Source organism: Coloeus monedula, assembly GCF_965178545.1.
Source record: "Coloeus monedula genome assembly, chromosome: 3".
Classification (NCBI taxonomy): domain Eukaryota; kingdom Metazoa; phylum Chordata; class Aves; order Passeriformes; family Corvidae; genus Coloeus; species Coloeus monedula.
The window spans coordinates 116,863,153-116,877,198 of NC_138783.1; the positions used below are offsets into that span (position 1 = coordinate 116,863,153).

Genomic DNA, 14,046 nt, shown 5'->3' on the forward strand with positions numbered 1-14,046 from the left:
TTTTGTTGCTATTCACCCTTCTGTTAATGTGGCCCAGGAAAGTGTTGAGTGTAGGTAGGAGGATGACACATGCCTTGTCTATCTTTCAGGATGCAACTTGAAATGTTTATGAAAATAATTCAGAGTCTATTTTAACTTGCTCTAACAGTTGTGCAACAGAGGATGGCATGGAACTATACAAATAATGTGGTTTATATCCCTACAATAATGTGGTTTATATCCCTACAAAAGACGTTTGGAATATTGCATGATCATGCCTGAGGGTATTAGTTACCTACAGTGACCAGAAATAACAATTCTCTATGAGAAAGGAAAAAGATAATACAAAGGATAATGCAAAAGAAAAAAGACAACAAAACTTGGATTGCAATGCTTCTTTCATAATTTATTTCATTTTTCACTCTGAGTTTCGTAGCAAAATTCACCGCATTAGAAGATTTTTCCCTGAGATTAGAGGTTTGCCACTGGTCATAGTGGCAAACAAAGTCCTGCTGTGGGCTGTAGGCCTGCTGCAAACCCCACCAAAGGCAACAAAAATTTTCCCATTTACTTTGATGTGGTTTGGAATAAGATTTAAGTCCTTTTTAAAAATAGATGGACGTGATGGTCTTTTCTATCTCTGGCTTTTGGGATTCTCATTTGCCAAGCAGTTTCCACTTACAGATATCCAAGTGTTGTTCAGCAGTTCTGTGTGTTATCTTTTTCTCTATGTGTGCACTGACAATGATATTCTGAAATTCATTTCACCAAAATGAGGTTATCTGTCATTGGGGAGTGTGAATAATACCATGCTGATCATCAGCTTATGGAAAAATTAGTTGTTTCAATTTTCAGTGGATCACAAAAGAGCTAGAAAAAAAGTTCTTGATATCAGCAGTAATTGACCTTTTTCATGTTCCTGGAGAGGGTCATTAGAAGTCCATTGGTGAAGTCAGAGCAATTTCAATGCCTGAGAAAAGGGAGATTCTATTTCCTACATCAAGCTCAATATTTTTCATTTTTTCGCTCTGAGGAAGATTAATGAGATTTCTGAGGGTCTGACCCAAAAGTCTCTGTTGAAAATGTGTACCTTTCTGGGAATTCACTAATGAAGGCAAAGGGGTTTTATTTCAGAGGATACAAAGCCACCTGCCCAGGTGGAGGTGGTTGAGGTAGAGGGGATTTCCTGAACTTGACAAGACTCCTTCCTTAAAACAAATTGTTCACAGACTTTTATCCAGTAATTTGAATGGATTTACATAGATGTAAAGATTATTGGAATGAACTTTATATATAACAGTCCTAAGGCAGAAATTAGTTGTTCCAAGTCTCCATTCATCCACACTACAGGAGGGAAAACGTTAGTGGATTTAGGGACTGTGGAAATGAATCTTTAGGTGTTATGTCCTTTTCTTTCTCTTCAGGAGGTGCCACTTTTATTTTTCCAAACACATCAGTTTATCCAGAAGCAACACAAAGAATTACAACCAGGCCAGGTATGAACAATGACCACGTTTTGTGTGCTGTGATCTTACTCATTTCATCTCTTGAAATATCTCATTCTTTTCCTCCTTCAACTCCCCTTTCATAAATACGAGGCTCTATTTGGAACCCACACATTATATACCTGTATCACATATATGTGTGTCCATGTAATTGTGTAGAGTGAAATAATTAAAGAGAGCAGTTTAATAAGTCCATTTCTTCCACAAATCTCTGTCTTTGAAGCAAATGTATCAACTTTTTAAAGCACCAGGGAATCAGAAACCTGAGCTCTATTTGCTGGTTCTGTTGCATTGTCCCAGCACAGTCACTGATCAATGCCCTTCAGCTCTCTGTTTTTAAAATGGGGCTAAAATTCCCTTTTATTTGAAGTCTACTGTGGAAAAATACTCTAAAAATTCAGGATACATGCTTCTCCTGCTATCTACATTTTACTTATGTTTGAGGCAAGCAAAACCCACAACAATCTGATTGTGAGTTTAAGAGTCTTAAATAGTAAAGTCAAAACATAAGGAAGTTCTTAATGCTCAAAATTTTGAAGCCTGTGAAAATGTTGTGGATGTGGTGATTTGTGAAAGGCTAGTGGGAATAATTAAAGAAGGTGAGGACATGGCTATGAAGCCAAAGATTTTCTTTTTATCACCCTTCACTACAAAAAATGCTGGAAAAATGCCTCATCTGGACATTTGCTTTTCCAATAATGAGTGCAGAGTACTAAGGGACATCAGGAGGAGCTACAGTAAAATACTAAATTTAAAGGAAATCCACTACTGAGCCAGAGGCATAAATCCAAGTGTTCTGAAGGGACATGCACTGGAATTGGCTGAGCTCTGGTCCAAAGATACATTCTCACATTAAAAAGAGGGGTTTTGAATAGCAATTATTTTATCTGTGCTCTAGGGTAGAATCCAGGAGGGTGCATACAGATAACCATTTTATATACACTTGTACACATGTGTAAATCATGTCTGTAGATTTGTTAAGTGATAATTAGAAAAGAGACATAAGGAAACAACTACCAGGCAATTACATCAACAAATTCAACCTGTTTGGATCCTTGGAAATCAAACCCTGCTAGATTTGTTTGTTTATATTAGTGGCTAAAAAGGGAACTGCTGATCCAATGCATACAATTTGGCTTTCATAAGGCATTTACCAAAATGCCCCACAACTGTTTACAATAGAATTTAAATCAGCCTATCATAAGAAACAAATCAAGAACTGCTTAATTAGCCCATCACCACTAATGGACATCTTAAGTTAAGTTGGGATTGTTCAGCCTGGAGAGGAGAAGCTTTGGGCTGGGCTCAGGGTGGCCTTGCAGGGCCTGAAGGAGCTGCAGGAAACCTGGAGAGAGACAATTCCCAAGGCATGGAGGGCCAGGAGCCAGGGAATGGCTTCCCAGTGCCAGAGGGCAGGGCTGGATGGGAGATTGGGCAGGAATTGTTCCCTGGCAGGGTGGGCAGGCCCTGGCACAGGGTGCCCAGAGCAGCTGGGGCTGCCCCTGGATCCCTGGCAGTGCCCAAGGCCAGGCTGGACATTGGGGCTTGGAGCAGCCTGGCACAGTGGGAGGTGTCCCTGCCCATGGCAGGGGGTGGAACAAGATGATCCTTAAGGTCCTTTCAACCCAACCCATCCTGTGATTCTGTGATTCTGTTGTTACTAAAACCCAGAGATTCCTCTAAGGCATTCCTGTCCAGGTGCCCAGGAAGCTCATTAGGGAGAAACCACTTGGCAATATGTTAACAGCTGAAAATACAAGTTGAGAAATGCAGCACAGGGCACAAGTTATTTGCATATCTTACTGATTCCAAATGAGCCCCCTTCACTCATGAAGGAGCAACTTAACACAGTCATCTTTATTTATGGCACAGTGACAGCCACTGCTCTGCTCGTGGGCCAGAGTGGAAAATGTGAACAAATGAAGAACCACGGTGGAGAGCCACATGGGAAATGTGGCTGTGCCATTAAATACCCCAGAAGTGTGGCCTTGCATGGCAGGCTGTGTCAATCATCCCTTATCAAAAAGGCTCTCTGCTGAATTTGGAGGTGCTTAGAAATGCCTGGGAAAGCCATGGGAATATGGAAAAATCTTTGGAGCATGTTGAGAGATACAGAGGTTTGAAATTGTTCAAATCACGGTCTGGGGTTGAGGAAACATGATATAATTATCAAATTAAAGAGTGTCACAGAGCACCTGCTTAGTGTCAGTTTAAGAAGAAGGGATATTCCAAATAAATTAGACATTTTCATGGAGCATTAAAGCAGACTGTGGCACCCAGGAGCTCTCAGTGGCACTGGGGAATGCCAGCATAAATAGGGATGAGAAAACAAAGCAGAACTATAGAAACAATTACCAAACAAAAATCCAGAGGCCCCAAACTCTCAGTAATTCCCAGCAGAAGTGAACATGTAACATAAGGCCAGAGGGACCTGGTGTCCTGCAAGAAAAGCTATGCCAGTTGAGAGGATTTGAGGCAAAGGCTGGAATGAGTCTATTTTCCACTGGACTTGAATGAAAATTGGGATTTTTTGTTCCCTGACAAGGTCCATTATTTTAGTATTTCTTCCATCCTCTGTGTGATGGAGAAATAAAATGTTAATTTTCTCTAGAGGAAAAGGTCCTAAAGCACATGTCAGACATGGGGAGCTCCTTCACTTCAGTTTTTTTACCTAACTCACATTTAAAATGACGCTCAGGAAACAGAATGCTTTGTGTCAACATCTTTCTGTGTTCACACAATTACTTGTGGAATTGCAGTTTGGTTTTAGGGTGTCTCTGTTCTGTGCAGAACTAAACATTTTCTACAAAAAACTGTAGTGATTTTGGAAGCATTGTTTTATTTTATCTTTTACAATTGAAAGTTGATGGATGTCTTGAAAATCAGAATTTTTATTCAGAAAAAAAAGGGGGTTTTGCAAAAATTCAGTTTTCTTTCAGGAAACTGTTTTGTTGGCTTATTCTGTGGCTTTCCTTTGAGTTAAATGTCACATTTCAACCAGACTGCAAAGAAGCTTTCCCATAACAAAGCACTGTTCATGTGAGAGCAAAAGCAGACCCTGGGGACAATCACTTGATGACATGAAAAAGGTCAAAAATGAGGAGGGAGGGGGAATAAATAATGTTCAGTGGGAATCAGCCAAATCCTGGGGTGCAGTTCTGGAGAGAGTAATTAAGCACTGCCATTGTTAAGGCACTACAATAGAAAATGGGAAATGAGCAGGGCTTGCAGTGACAAAGGAGGGTTTCTCCAGTCACCTTTACAACAGAACACGGGGTTTCAGTGACAGTAACACAATGAGGCTCTCAGGAGCTCAAGGACACCTGGTTGGGGTTTGTCTCTCCAAACAGGAGCATTCCCATCAGCGATCTGTCCAAGATAAGGACATGTTGTGCTGATATCTCATGGACAAGAACAGATCTACTTATCTGGAATAACAACGTGTTTATCCAGGCACGATGCTGAACTAAGAATGAAGCTGGAACTTTGCTCTATTTCAAGAAAAGCTGATAACTGGATTTTTCTTTTCATGGAGAGGGCGTAGTCAAAAGATCATCTTGTGATGTGTTGAGTTAAAAGGCAAAACATCTTTCTCACTGTACTGAATTTGTACCAAATGTGTTTCAAGTGCCACCAAGTACAAGCACACACAGCATCTCCCTGTCCTCTCAGGGCACAGGTGTCTGATAGTTTGGAGATCCAAAAATAGGAGAAAGGGGGGGAGGAGAAGGAAGAAAAGAGACAGGAGAAAGGAGAAAGGAGATGAGATTGTGGGTGGAGTTGTGGTTGGGACAGCATCTTTCTGGGCAGAGAATGGAAAAACTGGAGGGAAAAATAGGTTCTTCATGTCACCAGAATCTGCCTGGCAAGGGAATCTAGAGAGGAGGTGGAGAACCTACCATGGAGAACCTGCCATGGAACTGGCAGGACTGGACAAGAGGCATGCAAGCCTCCCACAGCTGAGCCCCCGCTGTGCAGACAGAACTCAGAACCCACTGGAATTACGACCAGAGTAATTCTGGAATTTTTTTGCCAGGTGGTAAAGTCTCTGAGTAAACAGCAGTGTTGATCTCAGCCTGGGCAGACACCTGCAGGTCACAATGATTCACCTGTGCACCAGTGCTCTCCTCAGAGATGAGCACCTGCACAATGCACATGATTTTCTCTGAGGCTGTGGACTAGTTCTCAAGAAATCAGGGATTCAAGGTTACTCATGATGAAAATGCAGTACAAAGACCAATTGCAAATCTCAGCAAAAGCAGAGGTTTTGAAGTGCAGGGTTCTGGGAGGTGGAAGTGCTGGCAGGCCAAACAGACCAAATAAATTAAAGGCCATTTGGTTATGCATTTCACACTTTACACTTTATTTCCATGCAATGCTGCTTCTCCCAGTGCTTGGAAAGGGGCAGACCTGCCTTGCACAGAGCCAGTCTGGGGTTGTTTCCTTGCTTCCTAACTGGTCTCATTTCCAAACATGAACTCTGAAATAAAGCACAAGTAGTGTTGAGAGTCAAGACATCTGCACCAACTTAGTTCCACCAGGTGGGCACTGCTACCTTCCTGAGGTCCTGGAAGTTCCATAAGTCTCTGATTTTGGCAGCAATTTTAGCTAATGTGTTAAAGTCAGCCGTGGAAAAGCACAGGAAACTGCCAAAGATTTCTAAGGGTAAGCCAAACATTTGAATTTACTACATTTGCTTTATGAAGAAAGCTTTTATGGTTTAGTTTTTTAATTTTTTTTATATGCTAAAGCACTGAAATAAAATAGAAGTAACGAGTAAATGAAAGAAAGGGAAATGAAAATTTAGATGTGTAAATTTAAGGAGCTTGTCCCAAGAAGCAGAAAGGAATAAATCAACTAAAGCCTGTCTTCTTACAAGGAAATACTGCTAGATGCTGAATTTGGGAGGTTTCAACAAAGAATTGCCTTCCTATTTCAGTAATTTTCCAAATCTTGAGGTCCCCCCCTAAACCTACCCTTTCTGGACATCACCACTTGATGCCATATCTGCATGAATAGGTGTCCTTTTCCTTCCCAGATTTGCCTTATGAGCAAGCCAGGAGATCAGCATGGACGAGTCACACCCACCCCAGCCCTCAGTCAAAAGGTAAAAGCATCTGCACAGCTGGGGAAACATGGATTAGACTACAGAGGGAATTATAGGAGCTCTGGAGGGGTTTTATCTGTGCATTTTTGGAAAGCCAATTGTAAGGGCAATTCTGGGAGATGTCACTGGGCAGCCACATCCCTCCTTAAACTCAAACTTCATCGAGTCCATCACCATAGAGCCTTAAAAAGCTTTTTGTGAGCTTTAAATCCTCTTGTGTCTATCCTGGGGCAGAGAGCAGCAGGAGTTCCAGGCCTAGGGATCTCTTACAGGTTTGGTGAGCAACTTCCTAACTGGAAAAATAACTACATGGGGTTTTTTTTTTTCCATTTTTCAGCTACTCAGCCATCATCCTCAACAGTTCCCAAAACAGAAGACCAGCGTCCTCAGTTAGGTGGGTGTCATTTGGTTTGCGTTCTGCCTGGGTTTGTTGAACATGATGAGAAGGGCAGCTCTCACCTACCAGCCAGACTGCACAATCTGGTTCAGACCCCTACAGCTGGAGATCACTAAAACCCCAGATGTGTATGGGGTTGGCTCTGCAGCTGGATTTGGGATGAATGTGATGTTTAAAGGCAGTGACAACCTTGCAGAATGAAAATGCTATTAAAAAAATCTACCTACAGTGTGGGTGCAAAGGTGGAAGGTAGAGATGTCAAAAGACCCCAGTAGCTGAAATACCAACAGCTGGAAAATGTACATGAGCCCAAAAAAAGGGAATGGATTACAGCCTACAGAAACCCATTTGAATTTGGCTCCTGAAACACAACAGGAATATTAGAGGGATTCTCAGTCTGTTGGGAAACTGAGGAGAAAGTAGAAGTTTATGGGTTTGGAAAGTATTGGTGTAGCAAAATGGGGGCCTTCTGTGTTTTCAAAGCTGCAAATCCATGGGGTGGGACCTAATCCCTTAATGCAAATTCAGCTGCATTTTGGACAGGTAGCTGGAGAGCACTACAAAGGTCCTGAGTCAGTCATGGCTTTTGTTAACAGCAAAAAGTTAGAAGGAGGAAATAAAAGAGATTTAGAGGATATTCTTAGCTCAGAAGACTCTGAGCCAGTTTTTATCACATGGATTTTAAATCATTATTCTGGTTTTTGTTATAACTAAACAACACTGTGCATGAATAGGTCTCATTAACTCCTGCACAGACTGCCTGGGAAGTATTACACTGATTTTTGCCCAAGCAGTGTTTTATCTAATCTGGCCTTCCAACCATGAGAATCTTCCTAGAAATATACTGGTGATTTATGTAAGTCCTGAGGGCCATTTAATGGCTCTGTGTGTGAGCTGCACAGATTATTTAAATGTGTAAGGAATGTAACCTGATTGTCTTGTTGGCTGTAGAAGTGACAGGGTCACTCAGTGCTTGCAGCCCATCACTTTGGCTTTGGTCCTGCTGTCACAGCCTTCCTGTTTTCCCTGTTGGACTTCAGACCAAGCTAAGTTTTCATTTCCAGAGGGAGTTCCTAGAGGGAAATACTAAGATGCTACAGGCATTGTGGGGCTGACATAGGCTCATCGAGTCCCAGCTGTGCCCGATGCCCACCTTGTCACCAGCCCAGAGCACTGAGTGCCACCTCCAGCCCTTCCTTGGACACCTCCAGGGATGGGGATTCCACCACCAGAATGCTTCATAACAAAGCTTACATTCTGAATACATACATCTGCATTTAATGCATAACAAAAGGCAAAGGTATATCCTTGCACACGGAGTTGAAAAGGAAAACATGCAAATATTGCCATGCAGAGAGAGGAAATTGCTTAGGTGTTGGACCTGCTGTCCCCTCAGGCAGTGCACACTGCCCATTACAAGGTTAAACAATAATACCTGAAGTATTTGCCACCATTGTTGAATGATTTTAAATCTTTCTCTCACAATTTTGTAGATCCATATCAGATTCTTGGACCGACCAGCAGCCGACTTGCAAATCCAGGTGAGAAGGGGTTTTGCTGATGTAGGTGGCTTTTCTTTCACTGCTGAGTATCCCCACTTCAGCTTTAAGACCAGGCCTGGGAGTTGATGTCACTGATTTTCCCACTCTTCAGTGTGATTTAGTGGGAGCTGATGATACCCAGTGTGTTGCAGAATTAGGTTTCTAAATTACACTAGGGTGGGACTGAAGAATTTAGAATCATTAAGGTTGGAAAGGACCTCCAAAGAATCCAGCCTTCAAAGCTGGAGTTCACTTCAGTTGCCTGAACATCAGGATTTGGTTAAGGGATGTAAGAGACCCCATCTGGTCTCCAGTTACCCCTCCAGAAGGGTGCAAATCTCTTACCAATCTTCATCAGATGTGTCCCAGATTCTGTTAATCCACAACACAGTATCATACTGGCCTTGATGAATATAAAACTTTGGGATGAATAACCCAAGCCAGCAGAAATATAATCTGCTTGCAAAGAATAATTGGGTTAAACACTTCAAAAATGTTCTCCCACCTCAAGAAGGCAACGGGGTGCATTGTGGATGGGGATGTGTAGCATAGAGGAGAATCACAGACTCACAGAATCATTCAGGTTGGGAAACATCTCAAGGATCATCGAGTCCAACCTCGGGCCAGCATGTTTTTGCTGAAGACAGGGGATCTGCTGGGCGATTTAGTAGCTCTGATGGGGAATTGTGCAGACTTCACTGCTCTGAGTCCGCAGGCCACTCTGTGGCTGTACAGCACCGCTATTTACACCACAAGCCACCACAAGGGACTGACACTGTGTGTTCCACTTGCATCCCTTGCCTGGACAGCCCCAGGGCAGAGCATTCCATGTTCCACACGGATCTCCTCAGCCCCCAGTGACGGTGGTTCTTTTTACAACAACCTATGGCTTTTCAAGGCCTGAAACTGGCAAAATGCTGATCCGTTTCCTTTCACTTTCTCCCAGGTGACATTGAGCACAGTTCTAGATTAGCTGACTTTCTAAACAGTTTTGTGTGGCAGGAAAGTAATTAAGTATGTGTTAAGGGTAGGATTTTCCAAATGGCCTGAGGCAGTGGGGGATTCCAGGCAACACTGGTCTTAACTGGAAATGGGGGCCTACATCCCTTTAATTTGTTCATAAATCATGGCTTTTCAAATTTTATCAAGTGTCCATTTGGTACACTTCATTACTAACACGATCTGGATTTGGATGCTTTTTTAACATTTGGATATGGAATTCCTCCATGCCATCATTCCTGTGCTTTCACATGTTTTGTGTGTTTATAAATCGGTGGAATTACTCTCTCATTAAAAGGACATTGACAGCAACCATTTATTTTCATAGGACTATATATTACATTTGGAAGGCAAGTGTTTATGTTAGAACATATGTTGGATTGCTTATTCAAAAATTTGTGTTTTGTCCAGTGCTGAACTGTTTATTGATTTTCAAAGCCTAATCCTCTTGTTATGTTTCGTGTATTAAAACTTGCATGCCTTGCTCATACCACAGATTCTTTTGTTTGTTTGTTTATTTAATGCATGTTAATGGAACAGAAGAAATTCATTAAGGCCAGTTTGGATAAATACAATTTAAATGAATATGGGTTTCAGTTGCACTGAAGTATAAACTGCTAATGGGTTTCAGATGCTGCTCTAGCTTGATATTGTAATTGCTACTATAAGCTTTCTAAAGAAAAGCTTGTTTATTATACCCACAAAGCTGGTTTGGATAAAAAAAAGAAAGAAACCCAACCAATTCCTGGTCAGAGATGTAGTTCAGAGTTAGCACATCCAGGCTGGTTGGCAAATTCTGCTGACACTGTGCTTGTGAAACAGATTGCGTCGCAAGCTGCTTCAGCTGCATTTTGCATCATTTCAGTGCTGCTTTGTTAAGAAATGCTAAGCTTCTAACATGATTATCAGTGGCAAGGCCCTTGGAAATCTACTTTCACTTGTCTAAAATGGTCAAATTTTGTTGCCCTACCTCACTTTTGCAAAGTTAACAGCAGACTTACCTATTTTCTTTTTGTAGTGGAATTGGCAGAGAGTGAGAAAAATACAACAGCAACATTTTATGTCTTAATGTAAAATAATCATTTAAATTCATGCGAAGCAGAATGATGACAAGAATGTATTTTATGGACCTTTTCACTGTTCTTGCAATTGTTTTGCCCTCTGGTTGTATGCAGTGCAACAGCAAGCTAATAAGTTTCCGCTCTGCATTTCCCCAAATGCTGCAAAGGGATGATATGGTTTGGCACAGGCCCAGCTTGCTCTAAAGTTCTCCATTTTGTGTGGGCTCATTCCATAGCAGAGAACATTTAGTTACAACATAATGCTGTGAGAACAAGCAGAATGTTACGCAAGTGAAAGCTGTTTGTGCTGAACTTTAGAGATTAGTTTCCTAAATGAGCGCTGTATTATTTCCCCATCAATTGTCTGCGCTGAATGACATTAGGTAACAATTAAAGCTCCATGGAATGGCATTCTGCCACTCACATGAGGGAAAGCACGACACATTACAATTATCCCTGCTCTTTAGGGTTTCGTGAGACGGTCCTGGGAGGAGGGGGACTGGTTAATAGTAAGAATTAGGAGGTGACATCACAACATTTCCTAATGGGGTCCTCGGGGAGAGCCTGCAGGACTGATGCCTTGACATTATTAATGCTACCCCTGACATTCCCGCTCTGTTCCTCCCCGCAGGGAGCGGGCAGATCCAGCTGTGGCAGTTCCTGCTGGAGCTGCTGTCGGACAGCTCCAACTCCAACTGCATCACCTGGGAGGGCACCAACGGCGAGTTCAAGATGACGGACCCCGACGAGGTGGCGCGGCGCTGGGGCGAGCGCAAGAGCAAGCCCAACATGAACTACGACAAGCTCAGCCGCGCCCTGCGCTACTACTACGACAAGAACATCATGACCAAGGTGCACGGCAAGCGCTACGCCTACAAATTCGACTTCCACGGCATCGCCCAGGCCCTGCAGCCTCACCCCCCGGAGTCGTCCATGTACAAATACCCGTCAGACCTGCCCTACATGAGCTCGTACCACGCGCACCCGCAGAAGATGAACTTTGTGGCTCCCCACCCCCCTGCCTTGCCCGTAACATCCTCCAGCTTTTTTGCTGCCCCCAATCCGTACTGGAATTCGCCGACTGGAGGGATCTACCCCAACACCAGGCTGCCAGCTGCTCATATGCCTTCTCATCTTGGCACCTACTACTAAGTGGGGTGGGAAAATAAACGCCAGGCGAAGCAAAGACGCTTCTCACGGGGATTCGGTCCCTGAGGAATCGCAATGAACTCTGTTGGAGTACTCGAATTAAAAGTGCCTAAAGAGACAAGTGAAGGTTTGGCTGGGAAAAAAAAAAAACACCAAAAAACACGTTAAAAATAGATGTCAAAAAGACTCTTTGTAGTAGGGATTTAAAAGGAAATATCCAAGAAGTATTAAGATACTAAAATGTAATGTATATGGGCATCGACTCTGTGGACCAAATAACAATAGACTATTGTAGGTAGAAGCATGAAATGATAAGGAAAACCTATGGAAGCTGGTGGTCTTAAAAAGTTGATAAGCTTGTGTGTCAAGTTTGGTATCATGCTAGTGCAAAACTGGGACTATACTACAGCAATATAAGGATAAGTCTATAGTGACCTAACATACAGTATATGGATCATTACAAAAGAGAGGGAAAAGGGAAAAAAAGAAAGGAATAAAAAGCCTATCTGTATTTAAAAAATAGAAACATATCAATGGAAGAGACTGGTTAGTGTGGAAGCTGATTTGGAATAGAACTGCAGTGGTGTAGGTAAAATGAAATGAGATCCGTTCATCAGAGTGAATCAGCTGCTCAAACTGTGAAGACAACCCAAACTTTCAGATTCCTTGGCAGTTTTACAGGAACCCTGAGCCAAACGTGGGAAATGAGAATGTGCTGGAGGGCAAGTGTATGATTGTAGATCAGTGGCCTGCACCTGACAGAGGAAGCGGGAAGGAGAAAGAGGAGGATGAAGGTGGTGAGAAGGGGAGGAAAGAAACTTCTTGACCAGTAGAGACTGAAAAGACTGAAAACTTTGTAGTGTTGGGACTATGAAGAAACACTTGTTTGGACTTGTGAAACATATTGCTCAGTATTATACCATTCCCAGTATTTCAGGAGGAACAGACTTGATTCAGTAGTAATAAAAAGTGGTAAAAAGGGAAAAGCAGAAGAAGCAAGAAATCAAAATATGCATCTCTTTTTTTTTTTTTAGGGAAGAAAAAAAAAAAGCAAAACTGGAATTGTGTTTGATATTTAAAAGTTACCAGTTAGAACCTCATCATTACTAAGGGAGTTTGTTTTCTATTGGTTAAAGCAAGAGACAACCCTTGACTGCCAAAAATCAGAAATCACCTGAGTATTTTTGTTAGGCGGGCGCCAGTTTTTCTTATCGAGTCGCGAACGCTGTGCGTTTGTCAGAATGAAGTATACAAGTTCAGTGTTATTTTTTTTTTCCTTTTTATATAATTATTATATAACTTATGCATTTATACACTACGAGTTGATCTCGGCCAACCAAAGACACACACACACACACACAAAAAAAAAGGGACAATCCAAAAAACTATCGTGGCCTTGAATTTTAACTCTGTATGCTTAATGTTTACATTATGAACATATTAGTCCTTAGATTGCAGAATGTATGTAATAAAATAAGCTTGGCCTAGCATGGCAATTCAGATTGACACTGTGGTTTGCATTTGTATTTGCATTTTCTGTGTGGGACACCCATGTCAGATCTGCTACTCGCCAGGTTAAAATAGGCCAGGATTTTTAGGTTGTGAAAATGCAGGAGCAAACAGCCTAAGTTTGAAGTGCACAGGTGCTGTGTATCTTCTTTATTAGTTCTGCTAAAACACATCCAGCCCTTCTTAGTGCCTTGCCATTCCTGTGCTGAGCTTCTCCCCAGTTAATCCCAATTAATTCATCGACAGCTCCATGCCCAAGACTGGAAATGAAGCCTAAGGGAGGCCTCTAAGGAAGAGTATTGATACTCAGAAATTATCTTTTGTTGCCATCACGTTATGCTGCAAAATCTCAGCCTGAGATGTATCTTCCTCCTGAATCATGTGTTGAATTACCATGCCCCCTTGCCCTTAATACATTCAGTATCATTATTAGTAAATAAAGTGAATAATGAATAATTTCCATTATTCCCTGCTTTGGAATGGAGTGTATGGCAGCTTGTTCATTTGTCATGGCAGTCCATCCTGGCTGTTTACAAAGGGCAGGAGTTTTTATTTTTCTCTTCTAGCTTCAGAGGCTTCCCACTCTGTACCCTGGGCTCCAGAACTGGCATCACTCCATTCTTTCCCAACACCATCTGAAGAAATGGTCTGGAAAATCAGCCCTGACATTTATGAGTGGCTTTCCACAGTGTTTGCTGCAGGAATCCCAGACAGCTCAGCCCTCTGTATCCCTCCTTTTTGCTGTTCTTTTGTCTCTTTTTTCCCAGACAAAACGGGTGTGGTTTTAGGTTTTATAGGA

The 14,046-nt window shown here is 42.2% G+C and overlaps 1 protein-coding gene across 2 annotated transcripts in view; it reads left to right on the top strand.

The window, feature by feature from the left end:
* Positions 1-13,229, top strand: part of ERG (ETS transcription factor ERG) — a 58,585-nt gene extending 45,356 nt beyond the window's left edge. For both annotated transcript variants that reach the window (XM_082278156.1, XM_082278157.1), the window contains 5 exons: positions 1,404-1,475; positions 6,523-6,591; positions 6,929-6,985; positions 8,482-8,529; positions 11,221-13,229. In XM_082278156.1, coding sequence (XP_082134282.1) covers positions 1,404-1,475; positions 6,523-6,591; positions 6,929-6,985; positions 8,482-8,529; positions 11,221-11,741 — 767 coding nt within the window. In that variant the 3' untranslated portion in view covers positions 11,742-13,229. The remainder of the gene's footprint in view (positions 1-1,403; positions 1,476-6,522; positions 6,592-6,928; positions 6,986-8,481; positions 8,530-11,220) is intronic.
* The last annotated feature ends 817 nt before the right edge of the window (positions 13,230-14,046 follow it).